Genomic DNA, 27,928 nt, shown 5'->3' with positions numbered 1-27,928 from the left:
TGATATACTATGCTTGTTGGGTTTGCTGGGTGCCAGGGACTTCGTGCAGATCTTGATCCAGTTGTTGATGTCCTTGTCAGGGTTGTCTGTGGGGCTAGGTCGAGCCCTGCTGAGGGCGCTGAGCCAATCTCCTTCTGTGATGCTGCCCCAGCTGTGGCTTGGAGTGCTGAACCTGGTAGGGGTGTTGACTTGAGGAGTGTTGATTTGATAGCGGATGATGGAGTGGTAGGTCCATGTGAGCTGTGTGGTGGAGTTGTATTTGATGTGTTCACTTGTGGTGAAGATGGGGTCCAGTGTTTGTCATAAGGTTTGCGCTGGTTCTGCGATGAGCTGGGTGAGTCCAACGTTGCTCAAGCTTTCAAGGAGCGCTGTGGAGCAGAGGTCGTATCCATCTTCCAGGTGAAATTTGAGGTCACCAAGGAGAATGCAAACTCAGGAGTTGAAGGTCAGCACGCAACATAAGAGTTGATGAGGTTGGTAAAGGTGGCTTGTAGTTGCTACACAAGGGTTCCACTAATGATTAGTTTTTCGGAGATTAAAACCTTGACGTGCAGGTGTTCCATGAATGAGGTGCCATTCTCTGTGAATGTTGTGTATTTGATGGATTCTTTATAGATGATAGTAAGTCCTCCTCCTCTCTTGGAGTCCTGTTGAGTGATCTTGTAACCCACTGAGACTGGCATAGCGATATCCGGAACCAAAGACGGGTTAAGTCAGGTCTCTGTGATGAAGAGGTTGTCAGGTGTATCGCGTCTCAGGAGGTTCCATATTTCTGTTGTGCGTTTACTGAGTGATCGTGTGTTGAGAAGCAAGCATGCGAGTGGGTAGTGTTGATGTGTGGATATGCTGTAGCATGTGGGGTGGGGTGGAAGTGTAGTCAGTGTTGATGCTTGCGTGGAGAACTGGCAGTAGCTACAGGGGAAACCTACCGCAGAGTAAGGTTCGGCGCGGCAGTAGTTGGGGGGGGGGGGGCAGCATTAGGGGTCTAGCGACCTAAGAAGTTATGCAGAGTATCAGTGGGCAGTTATCTGACCTGGGTTTCTGGCACTGGGCGCAGTCCAGGTGCGGAAATGTGCAGACGGGCTTGCCTTTTGCAGCGCTTCCGTTGCGTGTCAGTGTTGCAGCTGTTATTATGTAGGTCCTGGGAGGAGAAGTCCAGGGTGCCATGATGTCATTTCCTGTGCTGATGGGTGAAGTTAAGTCCTCTTGCTTGGTTTCTTCTTTTAAATATGGCTTTAGCGGGAAACCAGTAATGTCACTTTCCGTCTCGATGGATGGTGGGAAATAGGATGGTGCAATATTAAGCATTAATTAACAAAGTTACTCAACTTCGCTAACACCTTATCTGGTGGAGACTATCTAGCTGCAGATTCCTTCCTCAGAATATTCCCCAGGCATCAGACTGTATCTGGAAAAAAATTCTGAGCAGTCTTCTTATGCGCCAGTAGGTGGCGTCCCTAGGCCCCATGTGGCACTTTCGTCATTGCAAGCGCCAGAAGTGACATGTGCGGTGCTTAAATAGGCGTCCACCCCAGAGCGCTGACCTCAGGTTCGTGACTATTTTTCCACACCAGAAGCGCGGAACCATACAAAGGTGTTGAACAAGTGTGTCAGAGTGAGGACCTGAAGTGCCTTCTTAAGTTGGAAACCATTGTTCGCAGAATGCGGAGGGTCCGTTACTAATCTGTGGCTACACTGAGTCTCTACCAGATAAGGCATTATCAAAGGTAAATAACTTGTTCCTTTGATACAGACTTCTATTTGCAGATTCCTGATCTTAAAATAGATACCAAAGCATTGTCTCCCCAGAGATGGGGCTACGGACTGTTAATTCTAAAAAGTCCTGGAGTACCAAATGGGTGAAATGCCTGTTATGCCAGACCTGTCTAGGCAGTAGTATTTGGCAAATGTGTGCATTGATGCCCACGAAGCTACCTAACAGATGTACAGGACTGGCACTCTGCAAGCTAACCCAGTGGTCGCAGCCTTGGCTCCGGTGGAATGAGGACTTCGACCTGAGAAGGGATGCTTTTTGCTCAGTTCTCAGCAGATTTAAAGCAGAGGACAATCCAGCTGGAGATAGTTGTCTTTTGCAGTACTTTGCCTTTATTTGTGCCAGCAAATCCCACAGTTGATCGTCCACCCAGATGCCTTTAGTACGATCAATGCAGAAAGATAACGCTCTTTTTCGGATGCAGACAATGGAGTCTCTCCTCTGCTATGGAAGGGTGAGGTGGAGGAAGGAAGGTCAGCAGTATGATGTTCTTCCCAAGTTGAAAAGGTGTCACAACCTGGGGTAGGAAAGAGGCCTAGGTTCAAGGGACCAGTTTTTCCAGGAATTAGGTAGTATACGGAGGGTTGATTGAGTGCGCCTGCACCTCTCTAACCCCTCCTGGCATGTGCAATAACCACGAGAAAGACTGTTTTAAAGGTGAGCAAAAGAGTGCACACTGTAGATGGGCTCAAAAGGTGAGCACATGAGAACATAATAACTAAATTAAGGACCCACTGGGGCATGACAAATGGTGTGGGAGGAAACATGTTTTGAAAACCTTTCAGGAAATGATTAACATCGGGTGACTCGAACAGAGAGAGTTGACCCTCCAACGGCTATAATGCCAAGATGGCCATAAGACACAGTTTAAGTTTTACCAAAGCGAGGGCTTGCCAGGCGAGGAAGAATGCAAACAAAACAACTTCAGATAAGGGTGCAGACAGAGGATCAATGGAATTGGCAATCCCTGAAAAGGCCTTGGACCATCTTTGAATGAAGGCACCACTCGTGATTCACGAGGCATCGTTGACTGAGCTCATCCTCCCTGGCATTTAGATATCCCGCCAGATGCTGCATGACCAGGAATGTGTCCTGGTATTCCATTCTCATCCTGAAACATAGAGCCTCCTAGCACAGGGCCAAAAACCGCACTCCATCCGGTTTGTTGCAGTAACACATGGCGGAGGTGCTGTCCATAAAGATCTGAACCAGCTTCCCTTTAATGGATGGAAGGCTTTTAATGCCAATCATATCGGTCTCAACTCCAACAGGTTGATGTGGAGCTGAAACTCTGCCGGAGACCAGAGTTCGCTGATCTCCACCTCTCCCAGATGACCACCTCAACCCAGGAGTGATGCATCTATGACCATTGTGAGATCTGGGTGGGGAAGGGAGAGGAGTCTGCCGCTGATCCAATTGTGGCTCATTAGCCACAACTGCAAGTCCTTTTCAGTTCTTTTGCAGTTCCTACCAATATCTGAACTAGGTCAGAGAGATTCCCTTGATGCTGAATCCACTGGGGCTTCAGGTCCCACTGTAATGTCTGCATGTGTCAGTGGGCATGCTTCACCAGAACAATGCCATGAGGCCTAGCAGCCTCAGAGTCAGTTTCACCAAAATCAAGGATAGAGGCTAAAACTTCAGAATAATAGACTGGTTATCCTGTAATCGCCGCTCCAGAGGGCTGGGCTATGCTAACAAGAGAAAACAGCGCAGAACTGTATTTTTTAAACAATGGCCTGCTGCTGCTCACTACCATTGTGTTGGCACACAAACAGGCTGCCTAGCACCACATACAAACTTTACACCATGGTGCATAGATGTGTGCATGCTATGTAGCATTGGCTATGTACTGGAACAGTGACTTGCCAGTACAAAATCCTATGTCCAGATAAATCCTTATACATGACACACATTGTGTGCTTTACAGCGAATCACACATGCAATGTGTTGAATGCTTGTTGCAATTAAAACATTTCCCCATTTTAGCACCTGCTTCAAGGAGGTTTTAAAAAAAATGTTACGCAAGGCTGGTTCTGGTCATCTTCAGCTGATACAATCCCTCTCAATTTTCAAATCATAGCCTTAGTATAGAGCAAACCAAACAGTTGGAATTACCTTTATGCAGATGTGTGTTAGGGAAAAAAGTAGACAATCACAATGTACCACAGGGGCTGAAATTGGCAAATTTGGTGTCTTTTAGACTAACTCAATGCACAGATCCTTTTCCAGATTTGCAGGACGTAGACCTACTAAGGGAGAATGTACATAGATTTTTGGGGCACCAAATACGCTTGAGGGCCTGCCAGAAGAATACTCGTGATCTGCATTGGTCACTCATGTATATCCACCTTTTTGGACTGAAAAGAGATTTAAGCGTTAAATAAGACAGAGGTTTCTGATTATGTCAAAATTATTGCTAAAGGACCCTGAACTAGGAGATAAAGAGCCACTGGAACAGAACAAATGTAAAGAATGCCGCTATTACTCCATAAAAGGTTGTGAGAAAATTAAAACCAAAAAAGGTTGTGAGAAAATTAAAACCAAGACAAGTTAAGTTGAAATATTAAACGGTATATAAGACATGGAGAAAAATCATAGTGAATGAACAAAAGTGGGTTCATGGTTCAGATAGAAGACAATGTATCCCAAAAAGTTCAACACTTCCACCGTTTCTTCATTTTAGAACACGTTGTGATCCAATGTTAATCAGTATTGGAGATTGTAAGTGTTGAATAGCCCAGATTGTGCCTCAGGTCAGAGATGAACATCATGGAACACGCTTATGCTGCACCAGCTCTAGTCAATGAGACAGCACAGAAGTGAATGAAAACACTTCCCCTCCACACCCCTTCTGTGGTAGAAACATCCAAGGAATGGACAAAGTGACACACACATACAGTGTAGTTATCTGTCATCAGAAAATAAAGCTATTGAGAGCACTTTTTAAAAAACGAGACCTATTTGTGTCTCTGTAGAGCTGGTCAAACATTGATGTCGAGGAAGCCTCCCAACAAGATTACTGCAGGGAATGTTTTGTTTGGTTTAGAGCTGCCTCGCGTTTAAGACGGATTCTGGTATAATTATGTATAGACATAGAGAGTTTTACTTTAAGTATTTTCATATTAGTGCCACAGGAAAAAACCAATTGCAGATACTTCACAGAAAAAAATGATAGAATAAAGTTCAACTGATATTTCCACAGGTCCCTCAAAAACCAAAGTCAATAATAATTTGTTTTATATATATCTGTCCTACCAAAGATTTGTCATTTGTGAGGATGAAGGGCTGGGTTTGCTTCAAAGAGGTCCAAAACTTTGATCTACTGGTGGAATATAGTTAGTAGTACGCACTTAGCATTCTCAGGCAATATAACTAAATAGCATGTGGTATGCATGTTTAGAACACTGGGCTTCCTTTACTTAGGGTTCCTACACCTCATTAACGAAGACCAAAGATAACAAGCATTTGCAATGCAATAGGTCTCGCATTTACAAGAGTTTGAGCTATTGACATTGCAAATGACAATGCCTTTTAGTTATGTGTTGTTTTTAAAACAGATAAATAAAAGGCATTGTCATTTACAATGCCAATACCTTAAACTCTTGCAAATGCGGGACCTATTGCATAACAAATGCGTTTGGCGCCCGTGCTATAAATATTTTGTTAAAGAGAGAGGAGAGAGCGTGTCCTGCCTGCAATTGCAGGCAGGACAATGACATTTGAGAAAATAGTGCTTGGACGCTGTAATTAAAGCCTACTGAGTAACAACACACGTTGTTCTCATGGGAGGTTACAAAATGGGACAAGGAGGTACTAAGGAGGGACTACTAAGCCTTTTGACCAACAAAAAGCCACAGTATACAGTGGATAATGACAAGCTGATGAAAAATATGGGCGGAGCTTCAAGTCCATACCTGAATACAGCCTGCCTCGCAGAGCAGCGCTTGCGCTGCCCAGGCTCGACCTAAAAAACAATGAAAACTACTATTTTCAATCTAACTGCACGTTAAACACAATACAAGCGGGCACACTGAAGAAGCTAAGTGTGCCTTTGGCACTATGTAAGGTTATTCATTCATATATGGGTATGCAGTCCAATTCTCTTATTGTATTATAGTATCTGTTTAGCACTTAATGGCCAAATGTGAGACGTTGAAGCGCTAATCCAGAATAATAGGAGATTACACTTTGTTGGGGTGTGGTTGGAAGGGTGCTGTCTATGCATTGAGCCTTGGTGGGAATTATTTCTGTGTTATGATTGATGACCAGAGGTGCAGTTATCGTGAAATGGGAATTAGAACTTGGCAGTGAGATAGATGATACAGTGTCAGAGATAGCAACACATTTTTGGTTTGCTGACAGCTCTGATTAGCCCAGCAGGTTCCTTTACTCTCTAGGTATTTTTTTCTTTTATCTTCTCAAACTTATTTTTTCTTAACGTTGCACGCCTCTGATGTCTTTGGAAGATGAAGGTTGGCGTCATCCCCGTAGAATAGGAGCCGGTCTTTTGAAGGATGAGGCTTACTCCAGAGAGCAAACGCCTCTGGCAGCGCTGGGGCAGACTCGGAACCCGTTCCCACCCAAAGGGGCCTGCCATGAGAAACATTCTGCATTAGCCCTGCAGCCTTCCATTCCAGGAACGTTTAAGGTTAAGCGTTTTTTGTGTACGATGTGTTCGGCGTTTACTTGCCCTCTTAGAGCTATTATGACGTCAGTTGACAAAGCAGTCTGCAGCCTGTGCGTTAGTTCACAGCAAACTTCATAATCTAGCATGATCTTGGAAGTGCGAGACCCGGTGGAGATACCAACGACAGACTAAGCTACGCCCACTAGAATTATGTGGCACGGTTGACTAAATTAAGAGCAAATAATGGGGCGGGATGAAGCATATTTTGTGACAGTGTTAGATTTGGTAAAACTGCCTGGGCAATGATTTCTCCGGATTAATACCATTATAAGACTCAAATACCGCAATAAACATCTGAAAGAAGACCAGCCAAGCTTTGATAAAGGGTTTTCCAAAGCGCGGGGACACGCCTCGCAACGTTTTTGGTACCTTTTGAGCATCCGTTAGAGGTGAAATATTTTTGGGGTTAAAATCTGCAGTTTTATGTAGCAGATGATTATGTGGCAAATCCATAATTATGCGGAAAATGCAGTGGCCGCAGAATCACACAGTTCCAGTGGCAACAAGCGCACACAGTGGCACACCGGTAGCTCGCAGAGTCCTATTTTCAGTTTGCATCAGGATTCTTATAGTCGTAAATGTGTAATGCGATAAAACACACTGGCAAGGAAAATTCTGGAATGAAGAGACTGCTTACTCCAGGATCTGGGGTTCTCAAGCACCCTATCTGCAGAATCCCCAAATGGAAATGTTACTGGGAGACTACAGCTGAACCGACGGTACAAGCTCTTGACTGTATTTAAAGAACCTAATGCATTCTGGGTGTTGTAGTCTTGGCTTACTTCACCTCACCATATTAGACAACAGTGCCAGTGCGCAGCGGTGTGTAGCAAGAAAGCCCCTAGTTGGAACCTTGGTGTCCCTGGCAACATGGAGTCACCAGCACCCAAAAGGCAGCTGCAACCTAACTTTGTTTGAATTGTAGCCCTTTTCACAACTCTCTAATATTGGTGGAATAGAAGCATTTTTTGCTTAGTTGAGAATGAGGGTGGCGAGCAGACAGGAAGGCTTATGACTTAACCAGGGATTGAGATTTCAGCCAAAAAGCCTCCCACAGCATCCCCTGAAAAGAAGGCTGAAACAGAAAGGCTTCTTTGTCTCCCGGCCTGCTGCACTCTGGGCCCTGGGCTCCTGGCTGGCATCTTTCCGGGGTAGGGTGACAAGATGGAGGGCTCGGAATAGTGCGAATGCGGATGGGTGAGAGGAGGAGCTGGTGAAGACAGCAAAAGATGACAAGCGCGAGAACAGTCAAACCGCAGACACTGTAAAAGGGAGAGAAAGAAGCCAGGTGCTGTAGAAACAGAGAGACAGGGAGGGAGGCACCAGGACAGAGCCAACAGAAAGTTGTACGCAAAGTGTATTGTGGGTAGGTGGGGTCTGCTGTGAGGGATTCCTACAAGAAAACCTCACAAACTACTTGATTGCTCCAGTTTAGTTTAAGCCCTATAGGAATAGACATACTGTGGACAGGTCAACTAATATGTTATTGCTTCTTTTTAATAAAACCATTGCAATATTTAAATCCATAAAAAAAACTAAAAAGAATACCCATCATTCCCCTATAAGTAAACGGATTCATACAAAAACAGAAGATACAAAGCATATTTAATTCCAGTGCATCTTTACTACTTTTCGGAAGATAAAAATATTATTTCCCTGAATTCAAAAACTTTGGCACGAGGCATTTTAGTTGCACCCTCCCAAAACTAGAGAAAAGAGGACAAACAAAAACGAGAGAAGACGCGGGAAAGAGGGAGACAAATCGGATATTAAAAATGAAATGGAGAACAAGCTCAGGGTCGGAGGTCTCCGAGCAGTCTGCAGATTAAGGAGCCCCAGGTTTGATTGGAAGGGAGGGAAGAGGCAGGGGCAGCAGAGAGAGTGAGGTTGAGGAGCTGGGAAAAGACACGAGAGGGAAAACAAAACAAGCCTCGATCTCTTGTCTTTATGGGGCCATGTGTTTAAACACATGGCTCCATAAAGATAAGAAACCGTTCACGGCGCACGGAAAGTAGGCGAGCCCGTCCAAGTGGGCCAGCTGAAAAAGCCAAAGGGAGGCAACATGGAAAGCTCTTGACTGGCCACCGTTTAGCATAAACGGTGATGCCAGCCAATGGAAAAGAGGGGTGGGGCTTAAAGCCCTTTGCTGAAGCTACTCAAAAACATTAAATCTCGCTGAGCGAGCTACGCATGTGCGCAGCCACGCTAGGCGAGACCTAAAAACGTATCTGGGGCTTCTGTCTGTCCCGAAGGAAGAGCGTGTGTGACCTTTAGTAGTTATGAAACACAAGTCAATATTATGTCATCAGAAGGTTACAATGCAATGGCACAAAACATTCCAAGAAAAGTAAACTCCAGCTGAGGAACTAACTATTTTAGTAGCTTTTGTAACATCCTGCTAAAATGCTTCAACTAACCTGATAGGAGCACCCTTGGCCTGTGCTGGTCTTAGAAGCACAGTGATGGTGGTAGCAGTTTCATTGAGAGACGCATCAACTCCTTCATAATCTGGTAACGTGGGAGCTTTTGAAGGAACAAAGATAATAACAATGATTTGTGAAGTAAGTTAAAATTGCTATAACAAGGGCAAAAGTTAAATACAATTAACATTAGCATGCAAGTGAAAGTAAAGGTACACAAAAAAATAGTAAAGGTAGGGAAATTAGCATAATGTGTTTTTGTTACATCATGTCCATTCACACAGAGAAGATGTTCCAAATTAAATTCCAAGGGGATACGAGAAAATCCACCCGCAAAGCATAACCATTGAAAAATACATTATGAGTGGTCTCTAAATTCCGATGGGGGTCAGTAACAGAATTTAGCAGCCCCACCAGATTTATCAGATTAGCCATTTCCCCACTGAGATACTGATACCCCGGAACTGCCAATTTCATGCATGAGAAAAATAGACATCACTTAAGTGTTAGACCTGGCATCTTTTGGAGTGTTTCCCCTGTCTTTTTGCTTTCAGACATCCTGTTTTTTATGGTGCTGGACATCTTTTGTGCTGGTTTGTGGTCTCTGAACTTTACCACTGCTGATCAGTGCTAAAGTGCAAATGCTCCCTATGTACACTGTGTTATTGATTGGTATTTACATGATAGGCTTATTTGATTTACTAGTAAGTCCCTAGTATTGGGTACAAGTGTGCCCAGAGCCAGTAAAGCAAAGGCTACTAGTGGCCCTGCAGCACAGATTGTGCCACCCACACAAGTAGCCTTTCAAATGTATCTCAGACCTGCCGCTGCAGCATTTGCATGCACAGTTTTAATCTGATATGGGGACCAGGCAAGGGCACCCACCTGCCAGCCCCAAACCTTCTCTTTTAACACATGTAGGACACTCCCAAGGTAGGCCTAATGCAGCCCCGTGGGCAGGGTGCAGTGTACTTAAAAGGTAGAACATGTAGTGTCTTTTTACATGTCCTGATAGAGAAATACTGTGCATTTCTTTTTTCATTATTGCAAGGCTACCTCTTCCACAGTTTAACATGGGATCTGGCTGGAAACACCTTTCCCACACAGATACCCATCAGAAGATTGAGAGTTGAAGTTTGAGATGTCTGAACTCATAATTTAAGAATTACGCCTTTTAGTAAAGATGGTTTTTAAAGTACGTGGTTGAAAATGCCATATTTAGAAAGTGGGCATTTTCTTGCTTAATCATTCTGTGCCTGCCTGTGGAATCCACATCTGGTTTAGACTGACAGGGGCTGTTTGTGCGTTCACTCCAGACACTCACACAAAGGGAGCTGAGGTGTGCCCTGCATACACTGATGGGTCTTCCTGAGCTAAAGAGGAGTTGTCACTGGTCCCTGAACAGGGCTGAGCCTGTCCTGCATTGAGAAGTTTCCACTTCCTGGAGAGTGTCAGGAACAGAACAGGAAAGAACTTTATCTGTGAACAAGAAGGGCTTTTCTTTCAAGTTTGCCAACTTCAAAGACCAGAACTGGTATACCTATTGGGGCCCTAACCCCAGAACATTAGAACTCTTTTGGAATAAAGAACCTGCCAATAAGAAGAGCTGGAGAAACTGTCAGGAGGAACTACCACTTTGCTGTGTGCCCTGCTGTGTAGACCAGCAGTGGCTGCTTCTACCTTGGGCAGTGAAAGGACTGGACTGAACTTTCTGTAACTTTTTTCCTGAGTTTCTCCAAGGGATTGAAGCAGAGCTTGCCTCCTGTTGGGAGTCTCAGGCACATCAGAGACTGCAGGTTCATCTGCCAACAGCACTGGGAACTGTATGTTTTGTGCTGCAATGGAAGAAGAATAACTGACGCCGTCAACACCACCGCTGCCGGCTCTGCGACTTGCAGGCACTGCCCGGACCATCGCCCGCTTCACAAAAACCCTGGTTCTCACCGATACCACCAGCTGACGCCATCATGCAGCCGCTGCTTGCACCTGTGGGCACCGCACCCCGCATCACATCAACGTCCTGGTATATTCTACGACGACGCAAATTCACTGACATCGATGCTGCTACCTGCACTGTGGCCATCGCTCGAGAGGTACACAAAGCATCCCCCCCATCCCACATGGTAGCCCTGGACCAGCAATGTCACGCCATCAACTCCAGCCTCATCAACAGACGGCTCTGCTTGGACCGTGACCTGTGGGCACAGCACGAAGCAGAACGTAGCTTCGCATCCCAGCCTTGGGTCTATCAACACTTCAACAACGACGACACCAGTGCCTACACCTTGACCTGGGGACACTGCACTTTGCATGGCCCCACTTCACACCGCAGCCCTGATCTCACAGATGATGCTGAATGCAGTCACCAAGCTGCTGCCTACACACGGACTGGTGGGCACATTGTCCCGCATCGCACTGCAATCCCGACACCATTGCTCCTAACTTCAACCTCACAGATATCGATCTACGGAGCGTGAGACTTCAAGGCCCCAACGATTCCTGCATTGACCTTCGGAACGGATGCATGCCGACGTCACCACCTTTTCAGAGTTCATCGCAAGGTCCATGACGCCATGCATTTCCAAGGAAGTACTTGCAGGTCTTCACGACACCGTAGCTCGCCCGCGGCATCACTGTCGGCTTGAACTGTTTGATTTGCTGTACACGACGCTGTGATAGCTCCCGGACAGAGCTATCAACTTCAAAGAACTGTACTTTACGTTGATTCTTGCAATATACATATCTTTATTACTGTATGTTGTATTTTTATCGTTTTGGTCTTGTTTTACACAAATAAATATTGGCTATTTTTCTAAAAATAGTTTTGTGTCCTGTTGTAGTGTTCTCACTGTATACTGTGTGTTATGTGCAAATCTTTACACATTGCCTGCGAGATAAGCCTGACTACTCGTGCCAAGCTACCAAGGGGGTGAGCAGGGGTTTATATATAAGTGTGACTTCCTTATCCTGACTAGAAGGAAGGGTCCCTACTTGGACAGGGCACCAACCGAGAACTGGCAATCACAATTTCTAACTCAGGGCATTTGTAATTTGCTTGTACTGTTTTTGTTTGGCACTTATTTAAAGGTCTACTGAACATTAAACTAGCAGTGTAGCTCATTCTGTAATACAGAGAGGACTTTCCAAATGGTACACAGGTTTTCATCAAAGACCGAAGTCTCGCAGGTTTGTGGAGATATCTTAATTGCAGGATCTGTTAGGTCTATGAGAAAATTCCTATTTTCATCTCTCCAACAGAACCTAACATGTAGCCAGAACAGTGTTATGTTCATGGCCCACTCCCATTTACTATTTCACTTTCTCTGCCCCTCCCTTCCACAAGACAGCAGACACTACACCAATGGTTTTAAATGAATACATCGCCAACTACTGGTACCATATCAGCTTCCATTTAGGTAGCTCATGGATATGCCACCAAGCCCAGTACTTTAACCAGAGGGTCAAGAATATGCATCATGCAGAAGGCCGCACTGTTTAGCTCCATGGTCGTGGAGGGAAAGTGAGCCAAATTAATTTCATTCAACTGCGACTGACAACACAGGGGCTTGCCACTAATGGTTATAGTCCCACGAGGTGAAAAATGTACTGTGAAAATGATCAGTCCTCAATTAAGTGTTTCTTCTCTATAATTATGCAAGACTGTAGAGAAATATGAAAGTGAGACATACAATATACCACAAACACATGACTCTGCAGGCCAAAATATGCCCAAGTAAACCTCACCCATGGTAGAGAGTGGCTACTACCCCATCTCTTGGCTGCGGGTAGGCTGACAGTTGGTGGCCAGTAAAATTCTAGTAAAGAGCATTGGCCTTTTCACCTGAATGAGATAGAGGGGAGCCAACTGACCATCTCACTTTAAAATCAGTTCAGTCCCCTCTGACGGTGGCCATTCACTACATCTTGAATGTTTGTGGTTGCCTGCAAGAGTCAGAGAGAATTTAGTTCAGTTGTGGTGTATACTGTATCCTCCCAAGGATGTGGCAGAGATGGGAGAAGAAAGTAGATTGACCTCCATATTGCGTTACCCATGTGACGCTCCTTATGCAGTGTACTCTTGCGGTGCTCAGGAGCTCACCAGAAAGATTTTTACCAATCCATACTCAGTCCAGACAGGCTGGGGCTCTGGTGAAGACCAGAGTATGAACTCAATCTTCAGTTCTGCTTTTGGCAGCTATGCCTGCAGACTTGGTAAGCTACAACGTTCCCCTGTATAAAAGGTCTGACATGATAGTGCTCCAATACACATCATGCGAGCATCTGTGCTCTTTCCCTTTCTGTCATACACTGGAAGTCAAAACCCAGTCAGGAAATCTATACTGTGAGCAATTAAATATAATTCTATGTGAACGTTTGTCACCTGCTTAAATGCCTCCTTTGTAGAGTAAGCCAGAAATATAAGCCTTGATCTGCTTGGCCAGGGATTTTGAGATTGATTATGACATACCTTTCAACTGGCCGGACTACCTCCTACCCCCTCCCCCGCTTGGCCCCTCTGCACCCTGAAATGGATATTATCTGGTCCTTCAAGATCAGTTCCTTGCATTTGTCTGGATGTCTTAGCAGCTGTGTATAGATACAAGTCTATGCCTGTACAGTTCTGACTGACTCAAATCATACCTCGTCTGACTTAGTATTGCCACCTTTCCAGGTTAAGACTTGGGGTGAATGGGGAAAACAGTGATTTTCCCCTTTCACTCTAAGTCTCAGTATCTGCCATGCTGAACGAAGCTCACCCCACTCAAAAACTTTTCAAATCATATTTCTATGTAAGGAGTGTGTCCATACCCATCAAAATGAATAGCATCCAGCTACACCCACACAGGAATATCTGAATGTATACACTAGTTACTGCTGTTAACCGATCTATCGTATCAACTACCTCCATTGCTCCTACTACTGGTAACTGGAGCACCCATTAACTGGACAATAGGACTGCAAATATTTTTAGGCTTTGTGATATTTATGGTAGACTCTCAGAAGCCAGCCAGAAGAACGTCCAAAGCAAACAGAAGAGCACTGATGTTGGTAAGGCCTGGGGCTGATAATGGAAATCCTTGGGAAGGGCTACAGAGGACAAAAACAATCCGATGATCCCAGCCTAAATACTATCCAATGCCTTGCGTGGATGAAAATGATAGTTTATACAGCTACGGCAGATCCCCTCCATAAGCAAGCCCGTGTCCCTTAACGAGAAACCCTATAGGATTGTAACTCATACAGAGCAGCACAAAAAAATCCATGGCAGAAAGTAATGGGAGTGTTTAAATTAGAAAGGAAAAGATGCATAAATCCATGAGAGGAGGCACAGAAGATCAAACTGAACTAGAAACAGGACTGTATAACAATACTAAGCCACATCTATACAAAAAAAACAGTAACCTGACTGACACACAACCCATTTATCCAATTGAAGACACAAGAGTGGCAACTCGCCCATTCAAACATAAGACTGTGGGTTTATTGTGCTCTATTGTGAGACCTCCATACTAGGTGAAACAAAAACACAGCAAGGCTCATTTAATTACCCACTTCATTTTTAAAAAGACCATTTAATATTTTACACAATAAAAGAGAAGTAACATCAGCTAACTGCTCAGTTCTTTTATGTGCTTTTGTGGCCTAGCTTGACAGTGCAGCTGCCACCAGACGTAATGTGATCAACCTTATTAAAAAATTTTTTTTTTTAAAGCTTAGAGAAGTACTACCGAGAGGGGCTTTTGCTCCACCCACATATTGGTAGCCTGGAGAATATGTTTTGATTTGGCAGAAGTAGTGTGCTTCCTCACCATACAGTTGTGATTATTTTATTTATCCAACTGCCTGAGTCAGCAACAGTATAGCGGCCTGAGCTTAAACTTTCAGAGACACACACATGACATTGTAATGTTGTTACAATGTCCTGGATAACTAGATAATTTATAATGATTGTTTTCTCTGGCAGTAGTGCAGCTGGGAGAGAAGTCACGAGGAATGTATTGCAGTCCAAGCAGTGTCCCATTCCATCAGAAGTATAACTTCAGAGTGCAGTTTTATGTTTGAGAGCAGTATGAGATGCCAAAGGCTACAGTAACCTACATGAAAGTTTATGTCAGGCTTACCAGTGCAACTATGGCCAATCCGTACGCAAACAAAAAGGTTTTCAGAGCACTACTGAGAGAGGGGCGTAAGCTCTACCAACAAGTTGGTTCATCTGAGTACACGATTTATTTGGCAAGTGTTTGTGTGCTTCCAATTAAATAGACTGCTGGTATTGCACTTTTTGGCTCGATGAGTTGGTAACGGGTGGCAAGCTAATGATTATGGATATAGGTGTGATCTTTCTATTAGGAAATATGTGTCTGACATTTATTGTGAAAAGCATATCTAAAGTCAATAGCCATTTAAGAGTGGATTGTTATAACTATATTAAAAACTGCAGATAAGTATTTTGTTACATGGCATCCCTCCGATTACCATAGTATACAATGGTTTTAGTGTTGATTATCCCATGTGACAAATCTGGATACAGAAAGTCTGCTCCGCGAAAATTTTTGTTAAGCCCGCATAGGAGAGAGAGTAGTTTGCATAGCGAACTATGATTTTGTATATCTTTCTCATTTAATGACTGTTTCTGATGGTTGCCTTGTGGATTACCCTCAGAACTGTAGGCTGAGTTTGTTATACTGACAAGGTATAAGCCCGATTGGTGCACTATGAAATGTTATGTCTTCTGTCATAGGCCTGATCTGCTTCTTATGAAATGTTATGACAAAGACAGTTGGTCTAGTTTATTGACTGTGAAAAGCATTTGTTGAAGTCAATAGGGCTGAATCGGCTGAGTGTTAGCACATTATATTACAGGCTTGAGACAGGTATTTGTTACATCTAATCTCACAGATTCCAGTAGTAAACAAGAGTTTTGGCGTCGACCACCCAACTCTGACAAATCCTGAAGCTTTTCACTATGATGATTTTTGTTATACCCTGTTAATACAATATTTCTGATGACATAGGTCTGATCGGTTTATTATGAAAATACATTATAGGAGACTGGGTCAGTAAATGGAGTACACCTATTGGTGATGCACCCTGCACTGAATCCAGGCAACCCTTAGTGATAGTGAAAGTGGTCACTGATAACCAACGCTCTCAAAGAGTAGCTGTGGAGAACAGCTAAGGCTTATCCAGGAGGGTGTAAAGCGGATGTAATTACTGCATAAGTCAGTCAGTGAAGTTCACACAGGAAAGGACCACACCGCTAAACTACTTGGGTAGATCTCCTACCTGGTGATATGAAAGCACAACAAACAAACCATAAAACAGGTGAGTAAGCACGTACAACACATGGACCCCTACGGGGGGAAAACCAAATACTAAACAAATGGAATGTGAAAAGGGTGCCTAATCGAGACACCCACCCAAGGATCTATAGGGCAGGGGAAGCATGGAACCACCAAAGGTAGGTTGCTAGGATTCCCTAGGCGCCCCAAGTGCACGGGTGATACCTCGGGTCAGTGTCCATAAGGTAACAGGAGGAAGTCGCGATTACGTTTATGAGAATTCAGGAGCTTCCTAGAAGACCCTTAGGAAACCCGTTGGAACAAGGGAAGTTGGAGAACACCCCCACCTGTGGATACCCAGAGAAGCAGGATACCTACACCAGGGAGCCCAGGTGCATAGGTGTAAATTGGTGTCAGAACCGCCATTTAGGAGTCAATTGGGACCCCCGCTGTCAAGCTGCTACAGCGCCTCATGGACCAGGTCAGTGGAACCTAGCCGTGGATTTCAGATGAGGAGTACCTAGGGAGAGAGTAGACAGAGAACAAGGCACCCTGAGTTGCCCAAGATGTGCAGGGGCACAATGTCAACCCTCCTTGGGGGTACTTCACTGTAGGACAGAAGCCTTGAAGATGCAGCTGTTGAGTCCAGGTGATGCTGTAGATCACAAGAGCCATCCACGAGCTGTCCGACGCCAGTCAATGAATGGCAGGAGGATCAGTGGTTGGCAGGACCACCAGCAAAGCTTGGCAAATGCAACAGACGTCTTGCAAAATGAAAATGCAGAAATGGGTCCTTAAAAAACATCACCCACTACAGATAAGTTGGAGCCGGCCCTCAGCAAGCAGGAGAGTCACCAGAAATCGATGAAGGCCCCGAAGGGACCCTCTGGCAGCAGGCACAGGGAGTCGCAGCGAGACTTCAGCAGCACACTGAAGATGGAGGCCCACATCGCAAGGGATGCACTGAGGGCTTCTTGGTGCTCGAAGACCTCCGGCTGGAGAGCCAAAAAGCCTTGGCAACAGCAAACAGATGGGATGCACAGGGGGTGGGGTGGGGGTCAAGGATGCTACTCTGGCAGACTGACCAGTCAGATGCTCCCAGGGGCCTTTCCTTATCTTATTTTCAAGATGGCAGAATCAAGTGATCACCTGGTGGAGCCATGGGCACCTCCCTGCGGGAGGAGATAGACAGGAGAGGTGGGGGGTTACTCCCTATCCTTTCTGTGGTTTTGCACCAGAGCAGAAGCGGAGGGCTCCTACACTGTAGTAAACCGGTTTAAGCAAGAAGGGCAACAAACGTGCCCTTCAAAGCAGTCCGGAGGTGCTCAGAAGCACCCTAGCCTAGAGACATTAATTCTAAAGGAGAGGTGGTAACGCCTCTCCTATACAGGAAATCCTTTGTTCTGCCTTCCCCTGCCTGAGTTAGGCTCAGCAGCAGCAAGACAGAACTGTGTCTGGGGAGAGCGGCAGCACTGGCTTGCATGAAGACCCTGCAAGTCAACCCAGGTAGATTTGAATGGGCTCCTCTAAGGACCCCTTAGTTCATGGTATCAGGCAACTAACACTGGAATTGGTGTAGTTGCATGATTCCAACATGTTTGATACCAAACATGACTAGGTTCGGTGAAGCCATTATGTAGTTGGAAATCTCGTGTTGGCCAGTGTCTACTACATACCTTAAGATGGCTTCCCCACACTTACAAAGCCAAAGTCCAAAGAATGGAGTCTGGGGTTGGTAGGGGTGCCTCTGCTCCTGCAGGAGCACCCTCACACTTAGAGCCAAGCACCCTGCGCTTGGGCTGAAGGGCCTACCTGTGACTTACAGGGTCCAAGTGAAGAGACCAGGATATAAGGTAAACCTTATATCTGCTGTGAAAGGATTATGCTCCATTTCACACAGGCTGCAATGGCAGGCATGTAGGCACAGCGTGCATGGGCTCCTATGGGTGGCATAATGCATGTTGTAACACATGGGAGACCCCTGGTATACCAATGCCATGGGTACCTTAGTACCATCTACTAGGGGTACACCAGCAGCATGCCAATTGTGGGGTGTACAAAGTATTTACAAAGTCCATTAAGGGGGAAAACTCCAACACAGAGGTCCTGGTTAGCAGGATCCCTGTGTGTTACAGTCTAAACACACTGACACCAGGAAACAATTGGGGACAACCATGCCAGAAAGATCCTACTTTTCTACAGTTATGAGAAAAGCAGTAGGCCTGACATTTTGATTGTGAAAAGCATCTATTAAGTCAATAGGCATTTAGGAGTGTATTTTTTTTCTGCATTAAAGCCCACAGATAGGTATTTTGTTGCACTAAGTGTCACAGTTGATCTTTGTATGGAAGAATTTTGGGGTTGGTCTAACGCCTTTAAGAAACCTGGAAAAAACGGTTGCCTCTTATGGCGCCCATTATCTTTCCCTCTGTGTAATTTTAACAGACTTAGCACTAATGCAGACACATCTGTTGTCTGAAAGTCGGGACATTCTTTTGACTGTGACAACTCCATGTTGCAGCATACAATGACTGTGACACGCTCTAGGGCGCACATCTAATTTGATTTTGGGTTTAAATTGACATTTCCCTGTTGCCTGGCAGGCCCTAGAGTTTCTTCCTCATATAATCAGATTTCTTGCTTAATGGCCAATTGTCTAACCAGACAGACCGGTCACAATACAGCAGGTCTGCTTTCAGGACTGAAGTGCGCAGGATTTATGCTATTGCCTTACTGCTTTCCCAAAAATCTTTATAATCTATTTCCTAAAGCTCTTTCTCTTGGCCTCAGTCAGTGGAGGTCCCCCATTCCCGGAGCAAACACAAAACGGAAAACCAAGTCTGTAAAAAACAACTTGCTTCTAGTTAAAAAGTTTTATAATGAACTGATCAATGAGGAAAAACCAGGCAAGTGACGAGCGAGAAATGCGGCCTATTGACTTGCTTTCTGTGAGAAAATGTTAACGATTGCGCTATGTCCTCTGGAATAGGCACTCGAGGACACACACGAAAGCTTTGCCCTCTCATCACACATGCCTGCCTTCTTGCTCGAACGTTCTAGAGCGGCTTCGATTACTCCTGTGCATTCTGCTCAATGGCCACATTTGCAACTTTGCGAAATTCAAGAAACAGAGACACAGAGGTAAATAAATCTACCTGATATGTTGGTGGTGACGTTGATTGTAGTGGGCAGCCCAAAGCCTTTGACGGTACTCGCTCGGATGAGGAACTGGTAAGTGGTGCCCGGATAGAGCTGGGCGAAGATGTGGTGCGTACTGTTCCACAGCTTGGACACGGTCTGAGGGGGGCCGGCCAGGAGCACCGTGGGGTCAAACGATCTTATGCTGTGATAGCTGACCTGGGGAATAAAGAAAGCACAAACTTATATTAGCCTGCCAACAGAATTTACTTTTAGAATTTAGGAAGCAGATTTCTAGTAAAACTATTTCATAACGTGCAATTAAGTCGCTAATACATTTCAGAAGCACGGGAGTTGGAACAAAAAACACACCACGAGTCAGTGAAAATATGGGCAGCACTTCTAACAGAATTGCATAAAAGTTTAGAAAGTTCCACCAAGTCAGACAACATGAAACAACTCGACTTATGTGATGAAACCGGATGCATACCATTTTAAATGTATTCAGTTGTTTATAATTCTTTTATTATTTCACAACACGAGATCAACTGGGTCGCCCAGTTAAATTAAGCAAAACCCAAGTAGTGCAGAAAAATAAGAACTGAGCCTGGCGGATGCGTCGTGAGGTCCATGGACGCATAGGAGAATGCCAGCATCTTCACAAGTGAAGAGTGTCTAAAATGAAGTCTTGCCCTGGAGTTTGCTGGAGGTAAGGAACAGATTGAGATAAGGAGACCTTGAGGAAAGATGCCCTATGCAATCACTGTAAAGCATAGCCTGGCCAGTTATCCAGGTATAAAGATCTTGCCTAATGTCAGAAGAGGGCTGCCAAGCATATCTCCCACCCCTAAGTTCCTGCGTAGTGTAGGGCAGACAACACTAAGCATTCTGTATCAAACGTCTTTACTAACTTCTGCTCAATGTACTAACTACATTGTAAGAAGATTAAATGAAAAAGGATAGCAACTTTCTTGTTAATTGAACATAGTGGTCGACATAGTTGAAATTGGGACGCTGAACATATTCGATCCCTGTATACAACAATAGTAAAAGGGTTGGGGCTACTCTACGGAGCAATAGGACAACCGTGTTGAATGGATTATTCTATTTCGGAAAACAAAATAAAGAAAGATCTACAAAGGACACTGCATCCGCAGAAGGATATGCAACAGAAAGCAAAGGTGAGGTGTCACCAAACACTAAAGCCACAAAGGTTACATGGTATCTTTGGAAGTACGAAAATATATGATACAGAGACTTGCAAAAAATGTCACTAGGGGTGAAATGTTACGTCAAATCAAAAGGAGACAATAGGAAAACCAAAGGAGTTTTACACCGCTCCATATCCACAGAACTGGGAGTAAGTTATTGTAACGTGGAGCTCCAGCCACTTGCGGATGAAGTTCCCACTCGTGAATCTGTTCGCTCCGACGACTCAACAGATCCGCAATCTGATTTTGAACTCCTGGTAGATGTTCTGCTAGTAGATAGATGTTTTGAGGAATGGCCCACCTCCATATGCTCTGCGCCAGCCAGGAGAGCTGTAAGGAGTGTGTTCCATCCTGTTTTTGGATGTAATATATGGCTGTCATATTAACTGTGCAGACTAAGACAGTCTTGCCTGATAGGTAATTTTGAAAGGATTTTAGAGCTACAAAAATGGCTAGCAACTCCAGATGGTTTATGTGGAGTAGCTTTTGTTGCGGTGTCCACCTGCCTTGAACTGTGTGCTCTGACAGATGAGCTCCCCAGCCGATCAGGGATGCGTCTGTGGTTAGCACCACCTGTGGAACTGGCTCGAGGAACGGCCGTCCTTTGAAAAGGTTCTTGGTGTTCCACCACTGCAGAGAGTGATGTGTCCGTCCGTCCACCACCACCAGATCTGTTAGTTGACCTTGAGCCTGGTTCCACTGGCTTGCTAAGCACTCTTGTAGGGGGCGCATTTGGAGTCTTGCGTGCGGTACTACGAAAATGCAAGATGCCATCATTCCAATTAGTTGCATAAACACTCGAGCTGTTAGTGAGTGTTGCAGTTGAAATTTTTGCATAAGAGCTTGCATGGCCTGTATTCTTATTGGGTTGGGGGATGCAAGCCCTCTGGAGGTGTCTATTGTGGCACCTAGATACTGTTGAGACCAGGATGGTTGGAGGTGCGACTTTGTTTTGTTTATAGTGAATCAGAGTTTGTGTAAGAGGTGAATGGTCTTGTGTGTGTGCTGGACGCATTGCTGGTATGACTTGGCTTTTATTAACCAGTCGTCCAGATATGGGAAGACATGGATGTTTTCCCTTCTCAAGTGTGCTGCTACTACCGCAATACATTTTGTTTAGACTCTGGGTACTGTTGTGACCCCCAAGGGGAGGACTTTGAATTGGTAATGCTGACGGTCCACTACAAACCGAAGGTACTTCCTGTGAGCTTGGTGAATGGGAATGTGAAAGTAGGTGTCCTTGAGATCTAGGGTAGCAAGGAAGTCACCTTGTTTTAGCAGAGGAAGGACCTGCTTTAATGTGACTATATGGAAGTGGTCTGACTGTATGTAAAGGTTCAGGGGTCTGAGGTCCAGTATAGGTCTGAGGGAGCCGTCTTTTTTGGGAATAAGGAAATACAGCGAGTAAACCCCTGTGTTTTGCTGATGTAGTGGAACTGGTTCTATTGCTTGTTCGTGCAGTAGCGCAACAACCTCCTGTTTTAGGAGTGTGAGATGCTCCTGTGACATTGGACGCTGTTTGGGTGGTATTGTTGGAGGAGTGGAAGTGAGCTCCAGGCAATAACCTGAGTGAATTATTTGTCTCACCCACCTGTCTGTTGTGATGGAGTTCCAGACAGGTAGGAACTGTTGTAATCTCCCCCGACAGGAGTGGAATGGTCTGTGGGGAAGGGAGGGAAGTCACTGCTTGGGGGCGGGGGCAGTACGGGTGTTGTTACCTCTGCTTCTTCCTTTAGTATTGTTGCCTCCGTATCCTCCGATGTAACAACCTCTATTGGGAGAGGATTGGGTGGGAGTTTTGTAAGAAGAGGAGGCAGTGTTGGCAGGAAAAGTTGTTGATGCGCCCCTATACGAGGAGCGACGAAAGGACGTTCTGGGAGTTTGATTTTGTAAAGCTCCCATGGATTTTGAGGTGTCAGTGTCCTTTTTCATTTTTTCAAGAGAGGTATCAACTGAGGGGCCAAATAGATGTGGTTGGTCAAAGGGTTGATTGAGAATACTTGTTTGTACTTCTGGTTTGAAACCAGAAATACGAAGCCAGGCATGCCTGCATAAAAGGATGCCAGTATTTATTGCCCTTGAGGCTGTGTCAGCAGCATCTAGAGCGCAACTGTTAGAAGTATTAGTAAAGACCTTCCCTTCTTGTATTAGATCAGTAGCCCTGGTCTTGTATTTGTCTGGTAGATGTTGTATAAGGGTTTCAAGCTCATCGTAGTTAGCCCTATCGTATCTTACCAATAGAGCTTGGGTGTTGGCAATTCTCCAGACGTTGGCTGCTTGAGATGTCATATGTTTTCCTGAAGCATCTAAGAGTTTGGATTCTTTATCAGGTGGTGGAGCGTCCCTCGTTTGAGAATGTGCTCTTTTCCATGAGTTGGAAACCACTAAAGAGTCTAATGGTAGATGGCCCTTGATATAGGCTGGGTCAGATGGAGAGTCTTTGTATTTTTTCTCCAACCTGGGGTTAATTACCCTGGCCCTGACGGGATCTTTGAATACGTCTGGTGCGTGCTTTGTAACTCCTTTAAGCATTGGTAAGATGGTTGAGGTCTTATGAGAGGGTAATAGTGTGTCCATAAGGAAGTCGTCATTCACTGGGTCAGTATGGAGATTGATCCCATGAAAGGCTGCTGCTCTGTGAATGAGTTATGTAAACTCTATGGTGTCATCTGGAGGGGATGGCCTAGAAGGGTATACGTCATCTTGGGGTAGATCCGGGGCACCTGGTGCATTGTAGTCTTCCCAAGGATCACCTGATGGGCCAGAAATTGTAGTGAAGATTGCTATCTATATACGTACAATGCTAAGTTAGCACAACCGCGTTAGATGTTAGAAAGCCATCTTGCCGCTTTTGCACACGACACTGTAGTCACATGTTATTAAGTGAGAAATGCTTACTCGACTTTGCTTCACATGAGAACTGTCTGTTGTTCACAGCGCTAACAGTGAGCAGCGACCTTGGTCTGTACATTGTGTTAAGAAACAGTCTGGGTCGCTAGACGGTGCATGTTGTTGGGTTCAGGTTGATTGGCCCACTATTTAGCCATAACACGCACGCAGCTGCGAATACCTGAAAGTCGAGTGCTTTTAATATTGCAGTTGCATGTTTTTCATTTCATTCAGAAGAAGAGCTTTCCCAGGAGCAGAGTCTAGCTGATCCTGTGATATGATCTCACTGAGCTGATCTTCACGGTATGGGGTTCCCCAGGCAAGCCTAGAGACCTTCTATTAATCTAATAATAATAATATTAGTTTGGTAGTTAAAGGAAGGTGGCTGATATCCACTGTCATTTTTAGCATGATTACTCCTTTAATTTTCTATGGTATTGTAACTATGCTGATGGTTTTGATCTTAATCATTTGTCTGCTTATGTTAGCCAAAGTACTGCATCTTAGGACACGAGGTTTATAAAATAAACTCTTTAAACTTTACCGTGTCTCTGTTTATTCTGTTGTGGACTGATATGAGAATAATTACGAACAGGTATTTCTGATTCCCACCATTCCTGAGAATACCCTAAGTCACTTGTACTGGGTTGTCTATACATTGGGACCGCCGAGATAATACTCGGATAACGAATGGGACACTGATGCTGGTCGGATAAGGGGTTCTGAGGTGAGTTTTTGGTACACCACAATTCACTGAGGTCCTGGTTTCCTGTGCATAGTTCTGTGCATAATCAGAATCCCTGCAACAGAATATCATCTGGGTCCTCTAAGGGTTGCTCATCTTCTATTCCCTCAGAAATATCGTCATCAGGGTTATGTGGGCTGAGTGGCGAGTGTGTGTGGGAAATATAAGGATCTGGCACTTCTGGTGGAGGTACCCTTATGGGAGAAGTTTGAGCATGTTTTTTGAGTGGAACTGAAGGTGTGGGAGGAGGTTCCAGTTTTTGTTTAGAAGGTACAGTGGTTATATGTCCAGTCTTTGGATGGATAAAAAGAGTCTTTTGCTTTGGGCCTGGGCAGAAAAGCTCTTCTATGGAAGAATCCTTCTTCGGGACCGGCTTGTCCTGTTTGGGATCAAGCTATTTGCTGGGTTTACCGATGTCCAGTACAGTCTTAGGAGCGGATTGAAGTTTGGGTTCCGAAGACTTGTGGTCGGAAGCTTTTTTCGGCTCAAATTTTTTCTTCGGATCAGAGATTTTTTTCGGATCCGGAGTTGTTTGTTCCGAAGCTTGTTTCAGGTCGACAGTTTTAGTTGCTGAAGTGTGTTTTGATGTCAAAGTTGGCTTAGGTGCCGAGCTTGGCTTCGGTTCGACCGTCTTAGGTGCCGAAGTTTGTTTTGGTGCCGGACTTGGCTTTGGTTCGACTGTCTTAGGTGCTGAAGTTTGTTTCGGTGTCGGACAGGACTTTTGTTTGACAATTTTGGGTACGGAAGTTTTCTTCGGTGCCTAAGTCTGTATTGGTTTCACTTTCGGTTTGAGAACCTTTTGTTTATCGGGGTTGACTGTAGGCTGACTCGAGCCCGAGTCGCGCAGAGGCTTTTTGGAAGTCTTTGTCGCCGGGCCCGAAGGCGGGGCATCGGAAGTTTGTGATCGGTGTGCACCTGGGCCCGAAGGTGGAGGTGGAACCGAAGCCTCACCCAGTGTGGGGGGTAGGAAGAGGGTCGTCGTCTGTACTTACGACCAGCTGAAAGGGGATCGTCATCTTCTGCCTGTTCGTCGGCTCCGGAAGCTGAATCCTCTGCTTCGGAAACAAGGACTTCTTCCTGCTGCTGTTCTTCTTCGGACTCCGGTTGGACTGGAGTCTCCTGGACAAGGGTGTCTGGTGCCGATGAAGACGATTGTACCATGACTCTCCAAGCTCAACGGTCTCTGTCTTTTTGGACCGGAATGAAGCACAGGCCCGGCAATCTCAGCTCTCGTGCTCTGGGGACAAGCACAGATTGCACACCTCATGTAGATCAGTGTGGGGGAATTTGTGTCCACACCGAGTGCACTTTTGAATGGTGTTCTTTCCATGAGCCGAAGGCCCAATGGCGCAGTTGGGCCCGACGGGCCTCGACGAGCACCAGAATCGAGAAGTGCAGGTTGTTCAAGACACGTGTGGATGGAAGTCTCGATCGAAAACAATACAGACTGTAGGAATCAGGGAATGCGTGTCAAAAAGAGATCGGTAACTAAACCAAGCGGGAGCGACATACACATCCGAGCCCAATGGCGGAAAAAAACAATCTGAAGATGGAGTCTATGCCCATCCGCACTATGCTCCAGAGGAGCAGTCTTCTACCATACAAAGACTCTTCCAGGACAACAACAAAGTGTAATCATCCGGACCCACCACCAGATGGCGGTCTATGCACTAGTGTGTGATCTGCAGTCCATATGCCTCGAACATTAAGTTTCCGAATTAAGGGTAAGAATAAAATAGGGCTAGGAAAGGCAAAATGGAGAGTCCATACCATTTAACAGCGAAATGGGGCATACAAAATGATGTTTAATGTAAATGTTGAGCAGATCGCCCCTAAGGCAATGGGACACATTTTACAGGGAGAGGGACCCATCTGAGTAATAAATGGCGACTCCAATAAAGGAGAACTTTCAGCCACTTTTTTAGGTGGTATTATGCAGGGCGAGGGGGAAAGCAAATGAAAGGTCCTCTTTTATAATGGTTATCACTAAGTCAATAACCTAACTGCAACTCCAACCCTCAGAGGCCGTAAATAGTGAAACATCCACTTCTCAACATGATCCTGGACCATGCCCACCCCCTACTACTTTGAAGAACAATGGTGCTCTCTGCGTTGGGCTTCGAAGATTAGGTTTATTCAAGAAGAGTACATCATTGTGAAAAAAGCATCAGTGCAACAAAGACACTTATTCATGTAAAATCAAAATTAATTAAATGACACGTGGTACGCCTCAGGGCTTCATCGTTTACAATCACTTTTCAATCTCTGCCTGGCCATACAGATTCTCCAGAAAAGAGACCCTAATACACCAAAATACAGACATTTCTATCAAAAAGCATAAAACACTTCAGGGCTAAAATCCTACTTTGAAAAACAACAAGAGTTCCTTCTCTCTGAAAGGAAATGCAGCAAAAACTGAATTCCTCCTCCTCTCTATGGGAACATCCCGCCAGTCCAACAAGCATTGACAAATTGAACAGGTCTCACCTATGCAAGATCTACTGGCTTTGTCAAAGTTTTTGATAGCTATGTAGCACACATTTTCTACAAAATGATTATTATAGTATAATATATTAGACCATGATATAATATACATACTATATAGAATTTATAATATGTTAGGTTTTGTATGGAATAGCCTGTCGTATAGTAGGGTATGACCAGTCATTGCATGGTATGGCCTGTCATTGGATCGAATATTACAGTATAGTACGGTATGGTATGGTATGCTATAGTATTGTGTGGCCTGTTTATGTATAGTATGGTACAGCTTGTAATTGTATAGTATGGTCCGTCATTGTACAGCATGGTAAAGTATGGAATGATCTGGCCTGTCGTTGTATAGTATAATGTGGAATTGCCGGTCATTTTATAGTATGGCTCATCGTATATGATGGTATGGTCTATCATTGTATGGTATGGTTATGGTAGTGCATGCCATTATATAGTATGGTATAGCCTGACCAGTCATTATATGGTATGGTCTGTCATGGTATGGTATGGCATGGCCTGTCACGCTATTGTGTGTCATTGTATGGTATGTTGCAGCCTGTAATTGTATAGTATCGTAGGTGTGGCCTGCCATTGCATTGCATAGTATGGTATGGTCTGGCCTGGCCTTTTGCTGAATAGTATGGTCTGTCATTATACGTTATGGTGTGGCTGGTCATTGCACCATATGGTATGCTGGTCCATGTATAGTATGGCTTGGACTGTCATTGTATAGTATTGAACAGTATGGTCTGTCCTTCTATAGTATGGTATTGTATGGCTTGTCTTTGTATAAGATGGTACTGTATGGTGTGACCCGTTATATAGTATGGGTTGGTACAGCCTTTCCTTGTATAGTATTGATTTGTATAGCCTGTCTTTGTATAGAATGGTACGGCATGGCCTGACATTGTCTGGCATGGTCTGTCATTAGATAGTATCCCATGGCTTGTCATTGTATAGCATAGTCTGTCATTGTATACTATGGCATGGTATGGCTTGTCATTGTATAGTATGGTAAGGCTTGTCATTGTACAGCATGGTATGGTAAGGTCTGCCATCGTAGAATATGGTAATATTTGTTACAATGTACACAATAAGCTGGCAGGAGGGCCAAGCAAGAAAAAATAGCGCTTTACAATATGTTATTTTCACAGTAGAATTTTTTATCAAATCTGTAATCATGCACACATGTGAATTTAAAACACACCCTGTTATTTTGTTGTTGCATAAAACATTTTAATCACGCCCAAGGCATGAAACACTTACCAAAAAAAGCACTTTGTTA

General features: G+C 44.7%; 1 protein-coding gene across 15 annotated transcripts in view; it reads right to left on the bottom strand.

The window, feature by feature from the left end:
* The window catches only part of PTPRK (protein tyrosine phosphatase receptor type K), a 1,135,739-nt gene that overhangs the window by 270,824 nt on the left and 836,987 nt on the right, over nucleotides 1-27,928 (bottom strand). For all 15 annotated transcript variants that reach the window (XM_085611847.1, XM_085611842.1, XM_085611846.1 and 12 more), the window contains 2 exons: nucleotides 19,323-19,524; nucleotides 8,882-8,987 (listed from right to left, as the gene is read on the bottom strand). In XM_085611847.1, the coding sequence (XP_085467973.1) occupies nucleotides 8,882-8,987; nucleotides 19,323-19,524 (308 nt within the window). The remainder of the gene's footprint in view (nucleotides 1-8,881; nucleotides 8,988-19,322; nucleotides 19,525-27,928) is intronic.

The sequence above is a fragment of the Triturus cristatus genome, chromosome 6 (assembly GCF_964204655.1).
Source record: "Triturus cristatus chromosome 6, aTriCri1.1, whole genome shotgun sequence".
Classification (NCBI taxonomy): Eukaryota; Metazoa; Chordata; class Amphibia; order Caudata; family Salamandridae; genus Triturus; species Triturus cristatus.
The sequence above is the reverse complement of the archived record's forward strand: the minus strand, read 5'-3'. Positions and strand labels throughout refer to the sequence as shown.